This window comes from Sander lucioperca, chromosome 4 (genome assembly GCF_008315115.2).
Source record: "Sander lucioperca isolate FBNREF2018 chromosome 4, SLUC_FBN_1.2, whole genome shotgun sequence".
Lineage (NCBI taxonomy): Eukaryota > Metazoa > Chordata > Actinopteri > Perciformes > Percidae > Sander > Sander lucioperca.
Genome location: NC_050176.1, coordinates 37,160,909 through 37,188,485, shown reverse-complemented (window position 1 = coordinate 37,188,485; position 27,577 = coordinate 37,160,909). Strand labels below are relative to the sequence as shown.

The 27,577-nt window shown below is 39.7% G+C and overlaps 2 protein-coding genes across 2 annotated transcripts in view; one reads left to right on the top strand and one right to left on the bottom strand.

The window, feature by feature from the left end:
• Positions 1-2,362: 2,362 nt before the first annotated feature.
• Positions 2,363-16,582, bottom strand: si:dkey-9i23.8 (parapinopsin). Its single transcript, XM_036000164.1, has 8 exons — positions 16,516-16,582; positions 13,922-14,061; positions 13,674-13,737; positions 13,346-13,471; positions 7,205-7,343; positions 6,960-7,124; positions 3,935-4,019; positions 2,363-2,821 (listed from the first exon to the last, which is right to left on the bottom strand). Coding segments are annotated over exons 1-8 (930 nt in total). The 5' UTR covers positions 16,517-16,582; the 3' UTR covers positions 2,363-2,611.
• A 2,954-nt stretch (positions 16,583-19,536) lies between these two features.
• ndufs8a (NADH:ubiquinone oxidoreductase core subunit S8a) overlaps positions 19,537-27,577 on the top strand; it is a 16,213-nt gene continuing 8,172 nt past the window's right edge. Inside the window, exons 1-5 of the mRNA XM_036000163.1 lie at positions 19,537-19,702; positions 22,749-22,804; positions 23,928-23,993; positions 24,198-24,287; positions 24,409-24,517. Of these exons, the coding sequence (XP_035856056.1) occupies positions 22,759-22,804; positions 23,928-23,993; positions 24,198-24,287; positions 24,409-24,517 (311 nt within the window). The 5' untranslated portion in view covers positions 19,537-19,702; positions 22,749-22,758. The remainder of the gene's footprint in view (positions 19,703-22,748; positions 22,805-23,927; positions 23,994-24,197; positions 24,288-24,408; positions 24,518-27,577) is intronic.

The following is a 27,577-nucleotide window of genomic DNA, read 5'->3' as shown; positions in this document are numbered from 1 at the left end:
CATCAGTTGTAACTTGTGGAATGTACTCACTTTACTCCATTTACTCAAGTACATTACTTAAGTACAAATTTAAGGTAATTGTACTTTAGTGAGTCTTTTCATGCCACTTTTTACTTCTACTCCGTTGCATTTTAGAGAGAAATATTGTACTTTTAACTACACTACATTAATCTGACAGCTTTAGTTATTCAATCATTTGAAATACTAGTTATTCAAATTAAGATTTTTGAAAAATACGTACTTCATAAAATAAAATGTTTTATTATAAATTAAACTACCCAACAATATATGCCAGGCCTACAAGTAGGCTACAGCTGAAACAATTAGCCAATTAAATACTTATTTATTATTTATTTTAATCGTTTCCTGTTTCTAAAACGTGAGGATTTTTCTGCATTCAATTCAATTCAATTCAATTCAATTTTATTCATAGTATCAAATCATAACAAGAGTTATCTCAAGACACTTTACAGATAGAGTAGGTCTAAACCACACTCTATAATTTATGAAGCCCCAACAATTCTAGTAGTTCCCCCAAGAGCAAGCATTTAGTGTGACAGTGACGAGGAAAAACTCCCTTTTATTACATTGAGTACTTTTAATGCTTTAAGTACATTTTCCTGATGATACATACTTACATACTACTTGTAACAGAGTATTTTTACAGTGTGGTATTAGTACTTTTACTTAAGTAAAGGATCTAAATATTTCTTCCACCACTGTTATCTAGCACACATTTGAGCAATGTACACCATGCTGTTGTTAACCATGCAACCATGTTTGTCTAGGTTCAAACTTAATATCTCAGAATAAAATTTACTTTTGCCCTTTGTAGTCGATAAAAAAACGTCTCTAGAAGGTAAGTCATTTGAAAATTCCAGCGAGTTGGCTTTCTTATATAGTAGTGTCTGACCTGTAAGTATTTGTAGAAATCTTTCTTTGTAATGACTAAGATAGACAAGTAATGCCCGCTCTTTGATAAAGTGTAAACTTTGGTCCTGTTCCCTGTGATTAAAGCTCTGGGTTATCTACCAATGTCATTATAACATTAAGTGGATAAATGTTTTTAAATATTTTCTTTAATTTTCTACATGTCCACAAATCCATAGCAAAGGGTTGTTGCGATGTGGCAATTGATTTAGGCATTTACCCAACAGGTTCACAGGAGAAAAGGGTTTACAGATCACTGACCCCAAATGGGGAATCTGAATGCTCATTAACCAATGAAGAGATCATTCTGGCTTATATATGGACAATAATTAATATTGTAAATTTCATAAACTCCATTTACCTTGTATCTTGGCAGCTATCATTTCTCTAGTTGGACTTTGGGTTTCCTCTCGGCCCAAATAAAGTCTGACATTGCTTTATTGATAACCTTAATGTCATTTGACTTTAGAATTACAAACTGCACATATGTAGGATATAATATTTTTGGAAGGACTGTCAACTTAATAAGGTTAATTCTGGCAATTCAGGCACATGTGGTTTTTGGTTCATTTCACATGCGTCAACGTGAATGTCGTGTTATTTTTGCAAGGGTAAATTTGACCACTTTTAGAACAACATAAATAAATAAGTAGATTAGGATTTAACATTTTTTTCTGGCAGTGTGCCATATTAGCTGCAGCCAACAACTGGAAACATTTTTTAAATTTTCGTCTGCTATTTCATCACTAAATTCACTTGTGAGACTTTTTTATGTGAGAAATCAACTGTGTAGAGTTTGAATATGGGTAGTTTTACGAAAAGTGATGGCCAATTGCACATTTGCTCCGATGTTGTCGGACTTGAGAAGCTCCAGACTGACGCTGGGAGTGGCTGGGATCGCTTGATTCTGAATTTATGAACTTAAAAAATAAAGGTGAAAATTCGTTGTTGAAAATTTAAAGAGTAAAATTCAGAGGCAAAATATTCAGGTACATAATTTCAATGCATAACTATTCAGTGCTAGATATCCAATGGCTTTTTAATTGAAAAATCTGATGAAACAGATTTACTTCCATATGAGTGCCTGTGAATCTTACATCCTTTCTGGTTTACCATATGGATAATCCTATCAGTTCCCTGATGAATTGCTGTTAACCACATAACACCTTGTCAGTCTTCTCTCAGATATTCAGACAAATATCAGTACTTGTCATGTTTGGTAGTAACATATTTGGCATGAACAGCAGAGAATAAAATAACACCTATTAATAGCTACTACTGACTATATGTGGCCAACTTAACTGAATTGCTCCTGGGTTGACTGCAATAGTAATTTAACTGAGTTGATGATAAAAATAATAATAATAATAAAATAAACTTTTATATAGCGTCTTTCAAGAAACCCAAGGACACTATACATAATTACTCCATATTAAGAAAGTATTGCAGACATCCTTATTTCCAAAACTCTACTTTTAGCACGTTAAAGAGAAAAAATAAATTAGTGAATATTATGCTGTTTATTATAAGGAAACAAAGAAGGGGTCTTTAATTCCCCTGAAATCCCCAAAAACATGCCAGTAATTACATAGTGACCTCAGATAAATGCAGCTGTTTATGAGATGTGTCATTGTTGGGTTCTGGAAATTTCTGGGGAATAAATGTGGAACCCATTACATGTTCACACATCATGTTTAGTGATAGAAGTGAGGACAGGCTCTGATTGTGGTTTCCTATTGGTCCGCAGCAGGGCCAGGCCCGCCTCTCTGAAGTCTTGATGGGAGCAGTAAATAAGAGGGTTTAGACTACAGTCCAGGTATGACATTACTGATGACAGCGTCCTTAACCAAGCAGGTGCTGGTGACAGGTCCATCCTGCCCAGCAGGATCAACTGATGGAGAGGTCAATCGAAAGAAAAAAACAAAGACAGTCTATGAGTGGACAAATATGTGTTCAATCTGTGGCTTTTACATCTGCGTACATGCAGATACAATAGATCATGTGTAGTGTCCATGTGAGCAGGGTTCGAGTTACATTGGGAGCCACTGGTTACAAAAAGAAGTCAGTTTCTATACATGTCATTGAGAAAATGACCCTACTTTTTACTTGATTTATTACCTCAATAAACATTTTCTCTAGTCTATGGCCTCAATCACTAGTTTCAAGTCTTCTTTAATACAGCATGATGTTATTTTGATAAATCCCAAACTGACGAAAAAGCAGGGGATGCTTTAGGTTGTGGCTACAAGCTGACCTGCCAATCAGGACAGAGGCTTAGCAATGCTCACCATGGCAATGTGTATGTGCATGTTTTCAATGTTTTTTATCTTAAACTTCTCAGTGTGTTTTTTCACTTCATCAAAGTTAATTGGGACATTTTGGTCGTCTAGAAAAGCTTTATTCAGAAAAGTCTGCTAATCAAGCCAGCCAGCTATTGCTAGCGTTAGCTTGTAACTTAAGGGAATGTTTGTTGATTTTCTGTTCTGCAATACATGCAGATGAATGGCGACAGTACCTGAAAGTCAGCATACCTGTGGGTAAATCTCCAATGGATGACTCGCTTCAGAAGTGTTGAAAATCTGCAACTTTCCTTCTTTAGTTTTAATTTAGTGCAGCGCCATTGCAAACATAAACAGCACTGGCTTGGCCACCTCAATTAAAAAATCGTCACACCCAGTTGCTGAAAACCAAGATGGCAACAGCTGTATCACCTAACTCGAGGCTTCAAACCAATCAAACCAAACCAGTCCACAAACCAATGGATGACATCACGATGCTACGTCCACTAATTTTATGTCTATGTCACGTTTTTCCAAAAGAATTAGACACCATATTCTCATGTGAACGACAGTATGCTGCACTTCACTACCAAGCCACAAGGTGCGCGAGCTGGGAATATACTTCAAACCCTATTTTTCTTATCTCTTACTTTAGTTATTTAAGAGACCCCTAGAAAACTCAGATTATAAATCAAACCTTGCTAGCGAGTGAGTGCATGTGTCACCTCAGACAGAACAAAGGGAGTGTAGCAGACCATGTAGGAGGCCACCAGCAGAGGAGTGACTGCAGACAGATCCGCTACATCATCACTGAGGAAACAAGATGGAGAGAAGAGCAAGTATAAATCGTCAATCAAATCGGCTTCGCGACGCAGGTTGCTAGGTGAGTTGGATCAGGGTAGGACTAGGGTCGATTTCCACGTGAATTGCACACAACCAATTATGTGATTGGTTGGAAATAACAGTGGGGCAGCCGTCAAAGATTGCTGCCTTGAAAAAACAACAACACAGGTTTTGTCTCACTACGTTTTACGCTGGGTTTTCACAGGCAGCTTCAACAACAGCAGAGCAGTTCATTTCATTCCCTTTAAGAACAGTCCGCTGATAATGAGTCTGAGTGTATGCCGGTCTCCAAGGTTGACAAGTCAACTTTTGCAGAGCTGTGGGAGCTTTACAGGCTAAACTGCTTGTATAAACCCAGTGTTAGAATGTTAAAGCTCTAGTGCATAACATTTTGATATAAATGAACCTCAGCCTATCAGCTCCACACAACTCTCTCTGTATTTCGCAGTATATGTTCACAATATGGTGCCGTCCGTGACTTGTGCAGCAGCTCGAGTAATGCGTTTTACTTCACCCACCAGTCATTGAGAAAGGAAACGGCAGCGTTCACCTTTGGAACGAAGAAGACTGCTGCAACGACAGGTGAAGGCATGGCTGAAAACACGAAGAAGCCCCCAGGAAATGTTTCAGTCAGTGAATGTACTGCTAAGAAAAGACCTACAGGTTCAGCAGAAGGAATAAAAGCCAAAAAAGAAGGTGACCGACGGCGAAGACAAACACGGATAACCATCTGTGTGGCTTTTACTAGTTGGAGAGCGCTGAAAAAAGAAAAAGGACTGAGGTCAGACACGGATGCCACCTTAGTGCTCTTGAACAAGTTAGTAATGGTTTTTATTTCTATTTGACTTACTCAACCTGCTAAATAATGTGCTATTGTCTTGGAACGGGTATATTTTTCCGTGTTATTTATCATGAATAGGGCCGTTGACTTTCCGGGGCTGAGTGTCAATCAGAGCCATACTATTCAGTGACCCTCCTCCCATTTTCGTGGAATGGACTCAACCATTCTCACCTGACTTCATTCATTCCTAATCATGGTCCAAACTCATCTGACTTCACTCACTACTAACCATGGCCTACTCTATAAGTCCCACCCATTTCCTTTGTCCTGGCTGGCAGCAACATGAAGCAGCATGTGAGGGCCCTCTGTCCTCATGATTCAGAGGCAAAATCCTATGGTTGTGCGTGAAAAAGTGAGTTTACTGCTTTCTTCATATGTTGCGTTACTTTAATGGTTATTTGCAAAGTGGATGTGATTTAATGCTTGACCAGTATATACACTCACCTAAAGGATTATTAGGAACACCTGTTAAATTTCTCGTTAATGCAATTATCTAATCAACCAATCACATGGCAGCTGCTTCAATGCATTTAGGGGTGTGGTCCTGGTCAAGACAATCTCCTGAACTCCAAACTGAATGTCAGAATGGGAAAGAAAGGTGATCTAAGCAACTTTGAGCGTGGCATGGCTGGTCTGAGTATTTCACAATCTGCTCAGTTACTGGGATTTTCACAGACAACCATTTCTAGGGTTTCCAAAGAATGGTCTAAAAAAGGGAAAAACATCCAGTATGCTGCAGTCCTGGGGGGCGAAAATGCCTTGTTGATGCTAGAGGTCAGAGGAGAATGGGCCGAGTGATTCAAGCTGATCGAAGATCAACTTTGACTCAAATAACCACACGTTACAACCGAGGTATGCAGCAAAGCATTTGTGAAGCCACAACATGCACAACCTTGAGGCGGATGGGCTACACCAGCAGAAGACCCCACCGGGTACCACTCATCTCCACTAAAAATAGGAAAATGAGGCTACAATTTGCACAAGCTCACCAAAATTGGACAGTTGAAGACAGAAAATGTTGCCTGGTCTGATAAGTCTCGATTTCTGTTGAAAACATTCAGATGGTAGAGTCAGAATTTGGTGTAAACAGAATGAGAACATGGATCCGTCATGCCTTTGGGCAGGCTGGTGGTGGTGGTGGTGTAATGGTGTGGGGGATGCTATCCTATCAATATGGGCCAACATTTCTAAAGAATTCTTCCAGCGCCTTGTTGAATCAATGCCACAAAGAATTAAGGCAGTTCTGAAGGCGAAAGGGCGAAATAATTTTCAAAGAAACATCCATCCCATTCAAGTTAGCAGAGCGCTAAACGGCAAGTAGCCGGCCGGGCCGGCGGAGGTCTGTGCACCTGCTCTATGAAACAACACAATGCGGAATCATGCGGCAATCATCCAGGTAATTGTATACCCGTCAATTGAGCTTTTTTGGCTTCATGCGCCATTTAGCAACTTTCATAGCAATGAACGAGGCACCGCCTTGAACGCTGTATCTAGTTCTTATAATACATCCATGTTGAACCCTCTCCAGGTGTTTCTTCAGGTTACTTGGGCAATTTCTGGCTGAAGAGAGTTCCCTCAGTTTCCGTAGCCGTAGATTGCACTTCAATTTTATGTTTAAGTTCTTTTCTTTAAGTCTGTTTTTGCAACCACCTGAGCTTTCATACTCGTCACAGGCATTAGGTCTTCAGTTGCAAATCATTTTCATTATCAATTAGTCTGATGGTTATCTTCCTGATTACTCAATCAATAGCTTTGTCTACAACAGATGGTTTTATCCGACCAACTGACCAAACATATACAATGTATTATCATATATCACAAGCAATAAAAAAGCATAAGATCCTCACAATTAAGAAAAGATGGAACCAGTGTGACTGAAACGTTTACTTCTGACTATTGGAGTCATTGCTGTAGTCTGGTCTGTTTACATCCAAGTGTACAATTTAATTGTACCTGACATAAACAACATCAATGACGGTATTTACAGTATATATGGCTAAACATCAGCTGACCAGTTCCCAGCTTGTGTGGTGTCATTGGAAATTATCTTTTCTCAGATAGTTTACCTGTTGCACCTCGAGCAGCAGCCGGTAGCACTTAGTAAAGAGCAGACGAAGATTAGGAGGAAGGGGAGGAAGAAACAGATTGAGAAAGCACAGAGAATGTAGACCAACATGTCTGAGTAGCTGTTCTCCCAGAAGACGGCACACAGCATCTCTGCAGGGTCATACCTGGAGTAAAGACAACATGAAGGAGATGAACAGAGTAGAAACAACTTCCTCTGACTGCAAGCATTATGTTAACTACATACCTGATCCAGGCATAGACAACAGGGATGCTCCCGAACACCATTCCTGTCACCCAAGAAGCCAAGCAGGCTGTCACTATGACAACAAAGAGAGCACTTTCTGTGGAGGCCTTGCCGATCAGTCGTTGCACACAGAGGAAAGCTGGAAAGGAAAAAAGAAACCCTGACACTGACGGCATCAAAGGAATCATGGGGCTATGCCTACTCCTGTAGTACTGATGCAAGGATAGTTATGGTGAATAGCTCTGAGCAGATAGATGCATCAGAGGCTAGTGTTAACAGATCTATTAAGAAAGATTGCTGCTGCTTACAGTTTTAGCTTGATTCAGTAAGAGTAGGCTATTGTGTTTTTTGGCATCTGTGAAGGGCAGCTTGTCCATTTCTAATTCTGTATTGTTCCCTTCAAATCTTCTGGGTGCAAAGTGAACTGGTGGCATCAGCTCACATTGTACATGTATGTACACTCTCTGTATGTTCAGTATACTTAAGATGGGTTGCATCATAAGGATTTAGTCTTAAAACAGATTAAAATGGTAAAAACATCAGAAAACAGTTCAAGTGTGGACAGATGAAGCTACAGCATTTCTACAGGACTGTTTGGAGTGCACATACTGGCACATTTAGAGATGCCGCCGCCCAGGAGAACCACATAAATCCACATCAACAGTGACATTGTACTGTACATCAGCAAATGTGATGATGTGGTGATCATTTAGAAAAGAAAAGCATTCCCCAATGAGGAAGCCTGGATGAATGGAGAGGTGAGCAAGGGGGTGTTTCCTGTTTATTGGATTTTCTGCCTGCTTACTAGGACTATAAGTTTTGTTTTCAGTCATTAAATCATTGAAACTCCCCCTGCTACCTCCTTGTCTCTTCTTTTGCGTTTGGGTCCTGACCTGCAACTCCTGACACCGTGACAGTCTGATGTAAAGATGCATGCAACATGTTGTGGATTCTAAATTATTAGCACAATAACACAAGTTACAATTTTCACTAACTGTAGTTTCATAATTTTTGTTTTTTTTCATAAATCAATTCTATTAGTCACCCTTTGTCTGTCTGTGAGTTTTACAAATATTTAAACAGCGACAAGGCGATTTTGTCTGATTTCATCTCAGGTAAATAGCTCAATAAAATGTTTTCAAATGAGCTGTTTTAGCCTCTCCAAATTCCCAAATTTGTACCTCCTTGACTCTTCGCCTCCTCAATCCTCTGGCTTGTGACCCAGAAATCATTCTCACCGCGCCATGTTGAAGGATGTCCAATTTCCTAAAATGCACGTTGAGGATCGAGGAGGCTCATACATTAATACAATAGACGTACATACAGCAACGTAGCCTACAGGGACTGTGGAGGGTAGATCCTTAATTGGATCTGCTAGAATGGTCGATGTAGTTAGGTTTAAGCATGGGGAGTGGGTAAGGTAAGAATACCAGGGTGGGCCAATCAGAGGGAGAATAAGGCAGAATAAGGCATGCCATGAGGCACGTCCTTTGACGTTGACACGTCTAGCAGCTCTGATCTAGCATCTACCACTGTAGAGGGGCAGGCAAATGTCCATGCGGATCTCTAAATCGGAGAAAATATTTCATTCAGGTGGGTGGATAATTTTAAAGGCCCTGATGCACCAAGGAGACCGTCGGTGAGCGACTGTCGCCCTAGTTTGTGCGGTGTGTCCCACACCGTCACCACGCGTCGGCCTTTCGGCGTCAGCTGTTTAGCTTGAAAACGGTAGTGAGGAAAGCAAACAGAAGGCTCTTCTCATTTTTCATCTCATCTGATCAATCCAATACACATAAGAGCTGTCGAAACTGGCCAAAATTATATTTGAATGTTCCTTCTAAAAACACAGGTTCGAATGATTGGAATAAATAATTTTTGCACGTTATGTCCATAATATGGCAAACATAAAACGAGATATAACTACTTGTGTAGGTATATTTATTGTCTTTAAAAAGATATCTAAATACTTACACATTAAAAAATAAAAAATAAAATAAACCTACGTTAATAAACTAATATCCTACACTGTAAAATTGAATATAAAGACCGTAATAGACTTTCCTATCTGCTCTCAGCACTGCTAAACAATTAGCCCCCTAGCAAGCAAGCTAGCTTACTAGCGAGCTGGCCGACCTCCTAAATAAGTAAAATGTAACAACTTCATGTTTTATTCACACACTCTTGTCAAATCGTAGGAAAGCACATTGCTATTGCCAGATGAGTGACAATTTTGTTTGGCTAATTTTCAGTAACCAGTGTGTGATGAAGGCATGTTTGGTGGGTGGACTTAGCAAGTTAACCCACCCAGTTAGTTAACTAGCCAACAGCAGGCTGTTCGGATTTGGTGCCTCTGCTCCGCTCCCACTGTAGGGAAAATTATTTGGCAAGAGAACAGATGCCAGCCTGGGAGATGGACTGTCTGGTTAGCCATCTCCTGGTGTCCACTGTTTTCCCGGCGGGGAGTGAAGCATATGGTTAAACTGCTGCTGATTCTAGCAAACACTGTTTGTTGTGGGTATCATAAAAACATTTGTATCTGGTTTCCCTTTTTGAATGACGAAGAGAGAATTGTTGCATGCTCTTAATACATCCATGGCTGATATGGAGATTCATTTCCAGTTGGGGCAGATGCTAGTTAAGAGCCGCTAGATGTGTCAACGTCAAGGACGCCTTATTCTGCCTCTGATTGGCTTACCCTGGTATTCTTACCCTAACCCTAACCAATCCCCACTCCCCATGCCAACAATCGGGAAATTGCGTTGCTCAGTTTAAAACATGTTTTTCTCACCTCAAAAGTGAAATTTACTTGAAGCAAACAGCTTATGACTCTTATTGACCCTTTTTTAACGTTTGTTTTATATTTGCTGCAATCAACTGAGACAAGCTAACGCAGTCTAGTTAACTCGGACAACTGACAACAACGAAAGTGAACACTAAAAAGACCTCAACGATGGCAGATAAAAGAACAAGAGACCAACTCAGAAGTTACTCCACTCCCTGATAAACAAGATACTGATACCATTGAGGATCGGAAGAAAACATCTGAGTTACTTTTCCAAGAAGTACTATACACGAAAGAAGAGATTACAACGGTCAGCGATGACCATCAAAAAAGAATCCGACAAAAGATTGCCAGTGCCATCCTCAAAGACTTTGGAGAATTTAATAATTTATGCTTGCATCTAAATTGTTGCGAAATATGAAGATTAAATAATCCAGATCAAATCCAGTTCACTTGGAACAACAAAGATTTATCAAAAAGATCCAGGGTTGACTTTTGGCTTATATCAAATGAATTAATAAATAAAGGAAAAGAAGTCAAAATATAACCTTCAATCTTCACTGATCACAGAATTATCTCTTTAACATTGCATTCAAGGAACCAGTTAATTAGATGTAATCCAAATTTCTGGAAATTGAACATTACACTTTAATATTAAAGAAAAAGCAGAGGCAATTATTAATTAAAATTGGAGGAAAGCTCAAGAAGAAAAATATATGGTCAACACTGGGAATATTATTTGGAATATGGCAATTAAAAGGAGAAAAAAGAGAAAATTTTCTATTTGTCTACTATGCGACAGAAAGTTGCGTGGTTATGATACAATCGTTAGCTTATTTTTACAAAAACGGCTGATACGGAGCCATAACATGAGATACAAGGTAATGGAGTCTTTTATACATTGTCATGTTTCTTTAGAAATAAATAATGGACAAATAGAGTCTTTAAACGCTTCAGATGTAAAGTTATTCGCTGTCAAAGTGACGTCAAAATGAATGGCAGTCAATGGAATGCTAACGGCAGGTGATGGCTTATTAGCAACAAAATGGCTCCATAGGAGGTACGCTTTGCATAGGCTCATTTACCCCCTTGGTTCATTCCAATGATATTTGCTCCAAAGCGCATAAAGCAGTCATGGAGCTCGAAAATACCCAAATCTTCCGCATTGACTGGCCCATTACATCACCATGGACATGCGCACTAGCAACAGTTTGTTTGAGTTGTCTTAGCAACTATATATGGAGAAGAATTGTCGTTCATAGTCTAAAATATTCACTGACGTTAATCGTGTTTTCATTGTTTTCATCGTTTAATGCTTCTATCAAAATAAACGATGGATGTATTTATTATGTATATGGATGTTTTTTGTAATTATTATGTTGTGCTACTAGCTAATGTTAGCTAGCCCCAGGAGTTTGTGAACAGAGACGTTAAGAAATTTAGTAGCAGTCATGTTTTGGCGATGAAAGGAACAGACGCTTGCTATGTAAGTAGGAGACAGACCGGATAGGCTAAAAATAGACAGACCATGGGTTAAAAATAATAGAGGCCATTGTTGCTGAGTGATGTTTCGCCGGAAGTGGAAGTGCCGATTTCCTGTAAAATTTGAACGGTCGTCATGACGCTGTGCACAGAGCGTATTACGTTACATCGACATTGCAGGCTTTACAGCATACAACCAAAGAATTTCTAATAAGGGAAGAAGTTGCACTCTCTCGTTACTTCCGGCTTTTGAACTGGTTGCAGTTCCACCAGAGTTCCATATAGGGGGCGCTCACAGGCCAGTGCAGAATGAATGGGACTCTATGGAGCTATAACCCTCAAAATCCACTTTTCTCAGAATATAATTTTTTTTGTCTAGTAATTTGAATGTTGCATTCGAAAGGGGAGGCTAAGATTTTTTTAAAGTGGCTTTTTTGTTCTAAAGCCTTTTAAAATGTCAATGATGTCATACACATATACGGCCAGAGATACTGCTTTACGGCAAGCTCTGAGTCACTTCCTTTTTTCTCTTGAGGCATCAACAACACAGCTGACAGGTTAGACTCTCCCTGTCAATACAACACAGCTGACAGGTTAGACTCTCCCTGTCAATACAACACAGCTGACAGGTTAGGCTCTCCCTGTTAATACACGTGCTAGAAAGAGGTTTGCTATGTTTTAAAGACCATGCCAAAATATTCACTCTGACATTCTGGTTCTGCTTTGGATGCCGTCAAGCGGGATCTCTGATCGTAATCAGTCCTTCACTGACCAATCAGCATTCATAAGCAGAATGCTAGCGTGTTATGGGCAACAACGACTCAACATGTAAGAAAACAAAAGGACATAACTACTCGTTCATTCAACTTTCGACCTATAATCCATGTTGAACTTGCAAAAACTACAATCAAATCTGAGATTTCTCAACAACAAGCAGGCGAAAGAGACAAATTTAGCCGTCTAGCTCCATAGAGTCCTATTCATTTTGCACTGGACTGCGATCACCCCTAGCAGAACTTTGGTGGAACTGCAACCAAATTCGGTACAATGGGGCTTAATAGGGAGTAAACGACTTTCCGTAGACCGGCTTTGATACAACCCTTGGAGTAAAAATACACATGATGAATAATAGCCATATAGCCATTATTACAGCTACAGGAATTTAGGAGAACCGTCATATAAGCCTGCAGTGCAGTTTGTGTGTACATACTGTATATATTTATAGTTCTTTTCATACAAACACTTAGCCTATACGGCTATAGCCTATGTATAGCCTATTTGCTGTGAATATATAAATATATGAATGTGATATACAACACCCGTACATTCTTATCACATTGTGCCATGTTGTGAATTAAATTCAAAGTAAATAGGCTATAAGTTGTCATGAACACTTTTCTTCTCATTTGACTGAGATCATAAAATACAGCTATGACAAAACAATGAACAGCTGATGCAGCGTGCCTTCGCAGCAGCCCTGAAGCAATGATGCCAATGATGTTAAATGCCTGTACCTTGATTCTTCTCTCCTCAAGGCTCTTCCTCAACTCCTCAGTTCGGTTCTCCTGTGGGCGGGACTAAGACGCGAGGAGAGGAATCGAGGAGAGGAACCTGGGATGCACAAACTGGGAATTGGGAAAGGGCTATTGTGTTCACCCGACAGCGATGAGAGTCAATATGGTGACTAATGATCCTAGATTTGTCAACTACAGATAAGTCATGAAACAAATAATTATATATAAACATGGATCAATCACAATGAATGTGAAGCCTTAATGAATAAAGCCTTGATGTAAGATTGTTACCGTGACTTTTCTATGGAGAATCTTATTCATGATGCCATGGTCTCTATCAGTATGTTTGGTGCTGAGCCGTACCTTTGCTCCCTATGGAGGAGGTGATGAAGGCAAACTTAAGCAGGCTGACGACCTCACACCACGGTGACCTCTGACCTCTTGTCAGCATTGCCAACAGGGAGCTGGAGATGATGAGGAAGGAGCAGCCTTCACAACACAATGGTTCATTATAAGAAATGATGACTTCCTGCACTGACATTACATGACAAACACTGTGACGGATGTGTTACATTACTAGAATCAAGCGAAAATTTAAGGGTGGGTTCAGAGATAGTGGGCTAGACCAAAAAAAGTAAATTTGACATATAATCATGAAATGCACTAACATTAGTGTCAGTGTGAATTGTACCTAAATCTGACAAGGTGAGACTGATGAAAGGAAGCCAATAACGACAGCTGAACTGACCCCTGCACTGAAAATGAAAAACAGAAAAAGGAAATAAATATTTGGTGAGATCACACAAAAATGAGTGATCACCCTAAACCAAAACATACAATTCATTTCAACTATGGTCCATTATGGTCTTCTGTACTTAGAGACACAAAGAACACAAATAACATTTCACACCAATATAAGGAACAACCTTAACACCTTACCATGACTTTGACCAGCAGAACAAGACAGTTTCCCACAACTCCCATGACCATCTCTAGTCCCAACACAGCCACCAGCAGCCACCTCTCTGCCTCTGACCACGGACGTTCAATGAACACAGTCCCATTAAAATACTCGCTCACTGGAATTTAAAGAATACAGAGGACAGCAGAGTTTATCATAAAGTAACCACCTGCATGGAGCTAGGGGAACTCAGAGCTGGTACTGCTGACTGGGTTCAAGGACTGGATTCCTTGGATTGTGGTGGCACCTGCAGCTGCTGCCGTAGTCCTGATCAACGCCCTGCTATGCCCTGCACTCCTACAATTATTAGTCATAGTTGTTATGGTTTCAGTATTTTGCTTTGTTTTCTGTTCTAATTTGGATCTGGTATTCTGGTTCTATGTCTTGTCTCCTTGTGATTGTGTAATTTATGCTCTTGTTTGTATTATGTTCTGTTTCCTGTTTTATTGTGATAGTCTGGTTTTCTGTGCTGTCTTGTTTAGTTTTACTTCCTGTGTTTTCTCGTCCTTGTGATTGCCTGATGTTTCTCACTTGTTTCCCAGCACTTGTGTCACCTGCCTCTTGTTACCTCGTTATCCTGTGTATTTAGTCTTTGTCTTCCCCTTGTCCTGTGTCAGATCATTTTGTTCTTGTTTGCGTGTTGAGTTTACCTTGCTGTCACTTATTTCCAGTTTTGATATCCTGTTCTGTGTTTTTTCGTCATTCTGGAAATCAGTTTTTGCCGACTTGCTTTTGGGACTCCTCTTTGGTTTGAACCTTGTTTTTGTTAATACATTCTCAAACGACAAAACTCCTGTCTTCTCTCTGCTTTTGGGTCCACCATTCCCTGAGTACTACGACAATAGTTCTATTATCTATACTGTTACTATAACTGGTCGAGGCAGATGGCCGCCTACCAAGAGCCGGGATCTGTCCAAGGTTTCTGCCTGTTAAAAGGGAGTTTTTCCTCACCGTTGCCATACCAAGTGCTTGCTCTTTGGGGGAATTGTTGGGTCTCTGTAAATTATAGTGTGATCTAGACCTAAACTATCTGACAAGTGTCCTGAGATAACTACTCTTAGGATTTGACACTATAAATGAAATTAATTTGAGGATTAATACCAACTTGTGTTCTTATTGTAATTATTTACCTTTTGCACATAAAAAAAAAACAAGTAACCATTTACATTTTTTAACTGAAGGTCAAACTGTGATGAATGGAAAGTGAACCCTCTATTTGTTTGTGTCCCACAAGCACAGCTGTGTGCCTCTCTTTCTCTCATCATTCCAGATGTTCCCTCTCTCTCTCTCTCTCTCTCTCTCTCTCTCTCTCTCTCTCTCTCTCTCTCTCTCCTGTGTGCGTGTTGTGATTTTATCTATGATAATTTAGGTAGGCCTATTTGATTTCACCTGGACTTATTTGGTGGTTTTGGGTGATTTCTCTTTCATTGTGATAATGTTGAATAAACTAAAACTAATACATTTAAAAAACAAAAAGCTAAAGTGACAGGAATACTTTAATTCATGCTACGAGAACAGTAAGATTGCATAAACTGAGTTGAAGGATACAAAATACAGGAACTGGGTATTAGACACAATACAACTGACAATGCAAATATATAAATGGAAAAGACTGTCCTTCCCCCGAAAAAACGATCCCATAACTTGTTTGTACAAGCAACCTATTACAGCCCATCTTTACGTTTATTGTTCGACAGTAGCCTCTAGCGGCTGTAGAAAATATGACGTGAGCAAAGCAGCAAATAAGGTAAAATACTGTTTGTTAAAAAGTCTTTGGAAAAATATAAAACATAATACATGTTACAGTAACATACTGAACAGAATAAAGAGAAGTCTAAGTCTAAGTCTAAGAATATGTGAACAAAGACAATAAGTGTCTAAATGTACAGCTTATGTACAGGACGTGTGCATATTGAATACATATGCATTCCTTTTAATCATTTTATTTTCTTTCATGATTGTACAAATAGCACACCAAACCTCTTTTCCATCAAGTCCATTGCCGCAGACAAATTTCCAATATCAGAATGAAATTGAAATCATGAGAGTCTTGCAAGAGTTGGGGCGCACTCCCGTGGTCTCAATCGTTTGGTTTTATTGTCATAAAACTCAGTCCGAGTTGTCTTCAACTCAAACGTGTTTAATATTATCGTAGGTTTTAAGTCTTGGTAGTAAAATCTTATAGTCTGTGACAAAATCTCAGTGACATTACAACAGATTGTCTTTATATGTAAGATGGTGTCAGACTTCAGTCTTTTCAAAGTCTTTTCAGAGTCTTCTAGTGTTTGGTAGGCATAAGACACTGGCACAGGACTATGTGTTTTAGTTGACACCAGTGCAGTTTTCTCCTTGTTGCTGCTTGTACCAGCCACTGCATGTAAATTACAGTAAAAAGATAGGTTGAGATGGTTACCACCTAATGATATCCAACCTTTTTCTGTATCTTACAGCTCTGATGTTTTTCTACGGTCTAATAAAGTTTAGTCATACATATTGACAGACACAGTGTTAAACCCCATTCTGACATAATCTCTTATCATCATCTATTTAATAAAGAAAAGGCTACACTTACTTTTGCGGTGAGCCGTCAAGTCCACAGCCTTTAACAGTGGTTTCTAGGTGTTTGTAGTGGAGAGCTCAGATGGATGTGTCATCAAAACCATTTTCAATTAAAATTCACATGCTCCATTTAACTCAACTAGAATGGCTATGACGCACGGTGTGCCTGTAATTCAGTTTCTGCAACTACTACTATCATTATCCTGTAGGTGATGATAACAACAACAGTAAGGAAAATAAGCTACTGTACTATTAGATAGATAGATAGATAGATAGATAGATAGATAGATAGATAGACTAAACCAAATTAAACAACATTGACTTTGGATTTGCAGAGACCTATAGTTACAGTGCTGCTCATGAGTATAGGAACCCCTGCTAAAGTTGACTAAAAAGAGGAATAAAAAAAATCATCTTTTGGAAATTGATCTTAATGCCTTAATTGAAAAAAATAGGAAAAATCCAACCTTTGAGAACACCAATTTTCTTTGTGAATGAATAATGTATCGTAAATAAATAAATGTTCTTCCTTAAAATACAGGGGGCATAACTACAGACACCCTAATGTTAAATTCCCATAGAGGCAGGCAGATTTTTATTTTTAAAGGCCAGTTATTTAATGGATCCAGGATACTATGCATCCTGATAAAGTTCCCTTGGCCTTTGGAATTAAAATAGCCCCACATCATCACATACCCTTCACCATACCGAGATTGGCATGGGGTACTTTCCATAAAATCATCTCTCAATGCAAATCAAAGCTATTAGGCTAACTGAAATAAAACCATGCCAATCTCTAGGTATGGTGAAGGGTATGTGATGATGTGGGGCTATTTTAATTCCAAAGGCCAAGGAAACTTTATCAGGATGCATAGTATCCTGGATCCATGAAATAACTGGCCTTTAAAAATAAAAATCTGCCTGCCTCTATGGGAATTTAACATAGGGGTGTCTACTTATGCCCCTTGTATTTTAAGGAAGAACATTTATTTATTTACGATACATTATTCATTCACAAAGAAAATTGGTGTTCTCAAAGGTTGGATTTTTCCTAATTTTTTCAATTAAGGCATTAAGATCAATTTCCAAAAGATGATTTTTTTATTCCTCTTTTTAGTCAACTTTAGCATGGGTTCCTATACTCATGAGCAGCACTGTATAGGATTGGGTATTGTGGGGGACATTGGGTCAGGATATCGACTGATAGCCTTATATTTTTACGTTGTTCCTTCAACAAAGAAAAAGGACCAGCCAGCACAGGTGGAACAGAGAATGAGGGAAGAGAGGGTGAGGCCGGAGAAGGACCCAAAGGCAAGGTTGCTTTATGTAGTGTACAATTTGTGCACTGAAAAAAAAAAAAACTTGGATCAACTTAAAGAATTGAAGTAATCAATCACACGAAATAGTTGACATTGACTCAAAGTAAATAATTTAATTTAGTTTAACCTGAAAAGTTTAACTCCAAGCAACCACTTTTTAAAGGTTGGGTCAAACTAATTATTTATACATCCGAGTAAATTAATTATTTTAGGTTGTCTCAAATAAAAAACTAACAGTTGTCATTATTTCAAACGTATAGTAAATCAAATTTGAAAAAACTGATTTTAATACATTTTGATCAATGACTACTCAGAACACTTTCCTTTAGAACACATTTTTATTTGTTGTTTAATAAATTGATAACATTGAACATCTGTTTCAAATGTATGAAGAGAAACAGTCTGCTTCAGCTGAACACCCGAAACGAGACTATTGATGTCATCAGAAAACAAATCATGGAGCTGTGAATAGTAGCACAACTCCTGAAACATCATGCAGTACCCATGGTGAATTTACAGAGACATACATTTTATAATTTAGGTGTGAGCCTTACGGTAGAGATCCATATGTCCGGCACGACTGAAGCGCGGTGTCGCGACGTCATACATCCATGGTTGATGCGCCACGCCCCTGACCGGCAGCTGATTGGACGAACGTGTGTCGTGGGTTTGGCTTCTCGAGAATTTCAACAGATCTAATAAAAATGCTCTGATCAAATGAATAAATTCAGTTTAATGTCCCGCTGCCAATTTATATTGTATTCATATAAAGAAAAAGGATTCAACCATAAACATAAACTAGAACGTTTACTTTAAATTAAAAAACTAATAATTTTCAGCTATTTCAACGAGAAAATGCACATTAAACGAACAACAGCAAAGTTAGACTTTTTTCAGTGTGGGAGAGGGGAGTAAAGAAAGTGGATCTGTTTAAGATAACAATTATTAGAGAGCAAGTTGGAGAAGTAAAATGTGCGCAAGTTTTGGGATATTGAAACTTGTACACATGTAATACTGAAGTGCAGATGGAGAAGGCAAAGGAAATGTTGAAATGAAATGAGAGGTGGTGGTGCAACAGATAAGGGTGAAGGAACAAGTTATGATATGACAAAGAGCAAATTGCAACATTGGCCATTTTGACAGGGGTCCCTTGACCTTTCACCTCAATGTATCTGAATGAAAATTGGTTCTATGGGTACCCACCCTTTACAGACATAGAAGGTGTGTACCTCTCCAGTCCCTTCTTTCACCTCTGCTAAACCTCTGCTAAATTTATACTATTTAAGTTTTCGTTTTCATTTTAATACCTACACCTTTGCAATTGACAATAAACAAATTATGGCGAAAGCTTGTAAAAGTCCAAAAATAACATCAAGTGTCACAAAATAATTTTGGGGAATCTAAAATTTTAGCAAGTCGGATATTATTAGAAATGTGCCGACCTTTCATAAACCCTGACTGTGTTGCAGAAATAATTTCTCCTAAACAAAATTGTAATCTTTTATCATACAGTGCAGCACGTAATTTGTAGTCTGAATCAAGTTAATCAAGATATATATAAGATCTTTGTTGGTTTAAGAATAAGAGATGTTAAGCCTTGCTTCACAGAAACAGTCAACTCTTTATTTTTGGCCTGTTCAGAAAGTGTCCCAAGACTGATGAGGAAAACCGAAACTGTGACTACTGGACACTGTATGACTTAGCTTAATCCATAAGATGGCAGTAATGCAACAGGATGCAAGCTGCTGTTCGTAAAATCAGTAAAAAGAAGAACAATACGCTCATGACGCCATCACGTTGGTTAACTTCCCTTCACGCCCACTGTCCGTTCCGCAAAACCGTCCGCTGTTCTGGTTCAGAAGGCCAAATAGCGACGTTTCGGTGAGTTTAAAACCATTTAAATTCATAAAATATTACACAGCTCCGTCACGTCACATCAAATAGTTACTTTATAATTATTTATACCTGACCTTGAAAGAATTAGAATCACCCTTAATTCACCTTACGCGACCTCAGTGCGAAAGTCCTTGACAGTATGTGCTCTAACCTGGCTACTAATCAATGCTAACGCTATCTTAGCTTAGCGACCTGCCTTTACTTTTCACAAATTAAAGGCAAATTCAACCACCATGTATTGTGTACAGATTACAGAACAGTAGTGATGTGCTGCGAAGTCAAGTGGTCGCGAGGGCATTTTGTGCTACCTAAGTGAGTGACGTTAAGTGCTGGCGTCATATTAGCTTAGGTCAGAAATTCACGGTTAAAGAGTTCAGATCAAAGTTAAGTTAGTTTGATGTGCTTCAGTAACGTTGTATGACTTTAAGTTTGTAACATTAAGTCAGATAAGGCTAGCGTCAGCAGCTGAGAAACTAACATTAGCTACATCATCGTGCAGAACAAGCAATGTTTATCAGTATTCAGTGATTGTTGTTTTTGCGGTGCGGACAGGTGTCGTGCCAAATAGTGACCATCCGCCAAAAACGGATTGCTGTCCGTGGGAAGGTGCGCAGCCTGATAAGCTGTATCGCCCAGTTTAAATATGTCCGCAGCGCACTTGGAAAGCGTGTTACTGGTTGTATTGGCCTATTCAAGGTATTTCAGCAGGTAAAAAGTTCGCGGTTGGCTATGATCTGTCAACTATAAGCCTCAGGAATCAAATCAAGTAATTTTGAGGTATTTTTAAAAACAACTTTTCAATGACATGGTAGAAGCTGCAATCACTTTTTGGCAAGTGGAAAAAAGATTGGAATGGTCATAATCTAGGGCAGAGATCTTCAACACGGGGTCCGGGACCCCTAGGTTGTCCTCAGAGTTAGTGCAGGGGGTCCGCCAAATTATGTAAAAAAAAAAAAAAAAAAAAAAAAAAAAAGATAAGTTGGCCTATTTGTGGAAAAAAAATGATTTACACATTGAAGATAAGCTTACTATAGGTAACTATGGTAGCCATACAGTTAAGCTTAAGGAGTCACTGTGTCTTCCAGGTGTATTGTTTAACATTTAAAAACATGATGTATACTAGGGGTGCACGATATTGAAAAAAAATTTGATATTGTGATATCGATAATGAATATTGCGATATCGATATTAATTTCGATATTTTTAAACATGTAAAATTACGGTAAGTAAGTTATGGGAAAACGCATCAAAATAGATTTATAACAAATAAAACAAGTTTTCTTACAACACAAGGTTTATTTCAACTGACAGTCATATTGGACTGGTCCAACATGTGTCTACAGGACATGTTTTACTGGTTGGACAGTATAAAATAAATAAATAAAGAGCATGTCTATAGAACAGGACATGTTGTACTGGTTGTATATACACTACAGTATAAAAAAACAATGCAATGCACATCTGTTGGCTTAGAGCCAACCTATTTCCAAGCTACCGAGGAGGAGGCATTACCCTACAGTCATATTAGCTACAAAAGACAGCTACCTTTCATTTTCAATATGAGTGGCCGTTTGGCCACGAGCGACTGCCAATCAGAGTGAAGGCAGCGTGAGGACAGCATGACGTATGTCAGTGGCTCAAGTTGAAGAAAATAATTTAAGATGGCGGAAAACGCTTCAGGACATCGTATTTATGTATATGTCTGATATGTTTGGCATTTAATCTCATATATTGTGTTACTTTTATCGAGAAATAAATACTTTTAAATCCAAAAACATCGTTCTTGTGACTTAACAATACCTCTGAAGTAACTTTTAAGACGTGGTTTAAGGTAGCACCGAAGAATTTCTGTTTACTGTTGCCAAGCAACCGGGGGTAGGCTAGGCAGGTTTCCTTTCAATCTCTGTTATTTCGTCGTCTCCCAGAGCAACACTAATTTTCTTACTTTTGTGTTCTTTTTGCTCCACTCTTCGCTCTCTCTTTAGGTCCTTTCTTTTCTTTCGCTTCGTTTTATGGTTCTGCGGAGGCTCCACGCAGCTGATGTTTATACGTGCTCTGGTGTGTGGTAGAGCGAGGTAGAAGTGAGAGAGTGACGGCGATTTACTTTGGAGCGAGTAGTGACTCTAGAGTTATAGTGAGAGAAACAAAGTGTCTCCTCTGTTCTTTCTGACCACGGTGGGAAATCTGGAGCAGGAAAAGTTAACCCTCTCCTTGATTTCATATTGTTTATGGAGAAGGAGAACCAGGAAATGAGTCGGGGGAAATACAACGCTACCAAGTGATATGTATTTTTCGAGAGGTGCATCAAAGAGTATAGACGTAACAAGAGGAGAAACTCAATGGAACTGCAGCTCCGCCATCTTGGACTGAATGTAACACAACGTTCTATTGAGTTTCGCTTCTTGTTGCCTCTATACTCTTTGGGTACATGTCGGGCGGGATGAAACGCAAACAAAATATTGCGTAATTATCGCGAGACTTTCGGTATAATATCGCGCAACGTGATATCGTGATAACGATATTGAGTCGATATATTGTGCACCCCTAATGCATACATAATATCCATTTCTTTTCATCCATTCTGCCCAGTTTCATATGCAACTCAATTCTATACAATATATGTGGTAGGGGGTCCCTACTCGGTCTCTCTTTCAGCGAAGGGGTCCCTGGCCTAAAAGACGTTGAAGATCCCTGATGTAGGACACAGGGCTCTCCCACAGATGGCACCTTTTGGTAGACGATCACTTTTGGGGACGACACCTGGCTTAGCCTCAGAATTTAACGTTACAGTAACGTAAAGAGTTCGCAATAGGGTTAAAAAGTTGTAATGTCACCGATTAGTATTCGTCAGAATCAACCTTGCACTATTTAGATTATGGTACTGGGAGTAGATAGGGACAGTTTATTTACAGCCATGTACTGTTTACTAATAGAGACTAATTTTTGCGTCAGATAATAAATATACTATGATGTTTTGATACAGTCGCTGTTTTTGAACTGTTTCTCAAAGTTCTATCCTGTCTGGTTTCAGCTTCTAAGACATGATGGCTGCAACATTGCGTTTGCTGTACTCTGTGTCAAGGCCAGGTAAGATTAAATCACCTAAAGGAACAGAAACATATCCAGTTCCTCTTACATAATACTAGTCATTTTAGTGCAACTGACACATTGTCAAAATCATTTAAATATTGAGACATTACATTGAAAATCTTTTAGATAACAGGAGCCTATCATTTCTGTAGCCTACCCCGTAACAGCAGACTACCTGAACGCCTTTCTATCGTCTCGCGTTTCACTCTCCACACCGCTGTCTTCGGACAAAAAGTCACGTCCTGAGATTGATAATGTTATCAGACACTTTTAGTAACAATCTGAGCCTGTCAGTAGCAACAAAAAAAATCACTTTTATTGGACAAAAAGCAAGGCTCCACAATTGCCCCATTAGGTTACATTGTAGCTCGGTTTGCACTGGCCAGTCATTGCGATCTCGCTCAGTGCTGGACCAAATTCATTTTTGATTTTTGGTCACATCAGTCTATTACACTGCAGACACACAGACCAGACGGCCGACCCTCGGCAGAAAAGGCAGTTGGACTGATCAGTGTCCCCGAGTTGGTCAAAAAAGTGCCTTGGAACACACCAAAGCGACGAGACGTAATACGTCTCCATAACAGCAGGCGGCGCTAATCTGTATTGTCGCCCAAAAATGAAAACCGGCAGCTGATTGGACGAAAGCGTCACGTGGGTCTGGTTTCTCCGGAAATTCATAGCCAGACTGTCATGGCGGCTTCATATTGTACTAAAACAGTTCACCGAAATGTGTTTCTGAAAACATTTTCAGAGTCACGCTCATTCCGCTCCCTGTTTCCGTGTTAGCACTCCACCAATCAGATGGGTAATTTGAGTCCGACTGCCGGCAGTGCCCGCCCCGCCGTTTATACATCAGTCAAATTGGCCAAAATGAAGGCCGACGGCCCCTCGGACGGACACCGGCACGGAACACACCGAACAGACTCGAGTCACTGACCTCGCCAGACTGTCCAACGGCTGATTATCGGATCTGTGTGTCAGCGCCTTTTAGACAGGTTGAAAAAACGGTAGTTACCCTTTAAGCCCATATCAGATACCTGTGTAGTATTGTTCAGTTGTATAGTTATTGGGATGTAGTATCTAAATGACAATGCACTTATTCATTTATCTTTCCTTTCAGGCACTATTGTGGCCAGCCAGAATCTAGTGAGGTCCTTCAGTGTGTCTGCACAAAGGGAAGGATTCAGTAAGTACCACTACAACGCATAAACGACACTCATTTCGTTGTATTGTTGTCGTGTGTCTCCTTGAAGGGCTTTCAGGGCCCTGTACCAGAAAGTGAGATTACTGGGTTAGCCAGCTATCTATGGTAGTGATGGGAGAATCAAGCATTATGAAGCTCGGGGCTTTCTTTCCATTTGTGCCTCTCGCCTTGTGTTTTTGTGTGCAGAGTATGTGAATGCCCAAGAGATCCCCACAGATATGAAGTCCATCACAGACCGAGCTGCTCAGACGCTGCTCTGGACAGAGCTCTTCAGAGGTCAGCTGAACATCGCTCATATAAAAAAACCCACTGGAGGTGGTTTGGCTACTCTTTTTCCATGTGATCTGTACGATGTTTGAGAACTAATTAAACATGAATGATTGTGTTGCGATGTCAGGTCTGGGCATGACAATGAGCTACCTGTTCAGAGAGCCCGCCACCATCAACTACCCATTTGAGAAGGGGCCGCTGTCGCCACGCTTCAGAGGAGAACACGCACTACGCAGGTGAGGACAACCACTTACTGTATCAACCACTCAGTGGATTGTGGGTCACAGGAGTTTATATATAAATAAATAACATGCATTGTAATGTTAATCAAATTGATTAAAAACAGTATGAGTTTAGAAAAAGTCAAATTCATTATATTCTGTTTTGCACTACGAAACAATGCTCTCTATTTTATTTTAAATCTTTTTATTAAATTTTTCCACATACTTATTTACTTTTTACTACAAATCACAGTAATTAACACCACATTGAAAAATACACTAAGCTCTACATTAACATATATAAAGCCACATAATGAAATAAGAAAACACACAAAACAATGCTCTCTAAATATTGAGTCATTGTAGGGACTAACCCAAGGAGGTAGTAGTGGGACTCACTGATTTCTAATTTTTAATAAAATATATATATATATATATATATATAAATAAATATAAAATAAAAGTCACATGCTTCGCCCCCGAGTTTCCACTAGAAACACAGGTCATGTGACCTAGTTTCATTTTACCGGTCAAATGGAAAAAGTTGTGGTCAAATATGAGTGATGTAGTATGTATGCAAGTATGTGTTTATTGCGCTTAAAAACATTTGATCATCAAGGGATGTAGATTTATACAATTTTGAAATGTAGGCTACTTGCTACAGGCAGAGAGGTCAAAAGAATTAAATCAATGCACATAATTGTGCTGATCTGAATTAAAATAGGGCTATTTTCCATTCGCTAGGCTGAGGAAATAAAACAATACAAACTACAGTACAAACAGACTGGCTCATAAAATGATCAAGTGCCGACTAGAATCTAAATAATTGTAAACAAGTGTCTCTCTGCAACTCGCGATGCGCATAAGCCTCTGCCTGACGCTGCTGCGCTGTTTTGATGCAGTCCTGCAGGGAGAAGCCTCTCTCTGCTGGCACACTGGAGGCGGGTTTTACGCATGCTACTTTGGCCAGTTTGACCCATTCCGGATAGATTTCACCGTAATCCCAATAAGAACTGCTGTTGACAAAGTCAATCCTCCGTAACCGTGGACGGCTGTAATCATATATGTGCGTCTGTGTTGTTAACGTTAATGAGACGGGCTGTAGCTGGTGCCGACTCATCCTCGCTGACAATTTCTTGGCCTCATTTACGTTAGCCTGGCCGCTGCTTGATTTTGTAAAGTCATTCACAATATTTCCCTGTTTCGCCAGGGCTTGGGCTTTGACTTCCCACTTGCTTGTCACCGTTTGTTGTAAATCTACGGTAGTCTTCTGCATTCAATCAGAGCGAGAACGCGACATAACGTTTTTCCCTTTATTGCATACGCTACAGTCATTTCTAAATGAAAAAAATATGATTGTTCATTGTTTTTGACATTACAGTTGTTAATAGAACGAAAGATATGAAAATTACTGTAACATCTTTTAACACAATTCAAATTGTGCAGAGGGAATTATTTCCCCCGGTCATTCTGACAGGAGACAATTAGAATTTTTGGTCCTCATCATTTTTTTTCGTTCAATGACCGGTAATTACCGGACACCGGAAACTCAGCTTGGCCGCTAAATCACCAAATCAACTGGCATTTTACATTTCCACCCTCAGGTTAGGGGGAACTGTGCTTGTACAGAAACCCACAGTGATCATGCTGTGATAGGTCAGTTGTGTGGAGGTGAGAAAATAGGTTGAGTTTAAAGTTCTCTCTTTTTTCATTGCTCACACCAACTATTTCTGTTACTTTTAGTGTTAAAAACACTATTCTCTGTAGGAGAGACTGTCTGACAATGGTATCTCCATGTCTCTAATGATATCATGACTTTTGATTTCAGATGAGGTATGAACTAGAGCTTAAGATCTTTGCCCGAACCCGACGGGACCCGACGGGACCCAACGGGTTCGGTCTTAATTTCTATCATGTTACACGGGCTCGGGCCGGGCTCGAGCTTGCGCTCCTGGTTGCGCAATAAACGAGCGGTCAGGTGAAGCGTTTCGATTGGTGTGTAAATGGATGCTGAGGAGGTGAAACAGAGGCTGGCTTCTGGAGGACTTATTTTATTTCTTTGTTCCAACTTCCAACTGGCCGATAGCCTCCGTTAGTCATGAATAAATTATGTTAAAAAATTTATAAATTACTCATTCTTGACGGAAAACAGCTGTGTGCGTGCGGCGCAGTCTCTTTTTTCTTTCTCTCCCTTTTCCGCCGAGTGGTGCGTGTGCCCGCTTGCGGTGTGAAGAGCTATTTTCCGACATGCACTCTAATCACTGCTGATAGACGGCCTTTTGTACAGTCGGGCTGTAAACGGGTTCGGGCTTTTAAAAATCTGTCAATCAAAATGTACTGGTCGGGCTCGGGCCGAATTCTGTCGGGCTCGGGCCTTGTCGGGCCGAACTTTTAAGGCCCGATTACAGCTCTAGTATGAACCATTTCCTTTTTGACCCTTATGCTTTCACTCACTGCTTCTTTTTCATTAGAAGAGGAATGGCTTGGAAACTAAGTGGGTGAAGAACTCGCCTAATAATGTTTTACAGACACTTTTGAAAAGTTTCAAAAAATGTTGTTCCAATAACAGTACTGACACAATATTGTCCTTGACTTGAAGGGGATTTGAGTCAGCAAGCAGTTGCTGCCGCCGTCTCCTTCGTTCACAATTATAAACACGGCAGCCGTTCCAAGTAGAGGGAGGCTGCAGCTCTAATGAACGTGCACCTGTCGCTCACAGTCTGAAAGCACCCTAAAATCTATATTTGGAATAAACTATTGAAGTATCTTATGGTGCTTACCCACTGCTAGTACCAGCTCTACTCGGCTCTACTCGACTCGGTCGCGGTGCCCCGTCCTCCTTTTTTTCCATTGCAGATTTAGTACCGCCTCATGCGTGAGGCGAGCGTGGCTGCGCGTCATAGCGACGCCGCAGGAAACTGCCGTGACCTAACGCGACACACACACAGGTGTGTGGTTTTTGATTCTCGGCATGTGGCTGTTTGCCAGAAGACAAATTTAGTTTCAAAAGAAGCTGGAGGCAGCAAAAAAAACACAGCTGGCTATACTATTTAATAATGGCGGGTTTGTTCAGGA

Bases quoted from the DNA above. Each gene is read 5' to 3' on its own strand.
- si:dkey-9i23.8 (XM_036000164.1), bottom strand. The intron at 7,344-13,345 runs GTACGGCTCAGC...TTTCCTTTCCAG, and splicing joins CTCCTCCATAGGGAGCAAAG to CTTTCCTCTGTGTGCAACGA. The intron at 4,020-6,959 runs GTAAACTATCTG...TTGTTTCCTCAG, and splicing joins TGCTGCTCGAGGTGCAACAG to TGATGATGTAGCGGATCTGT.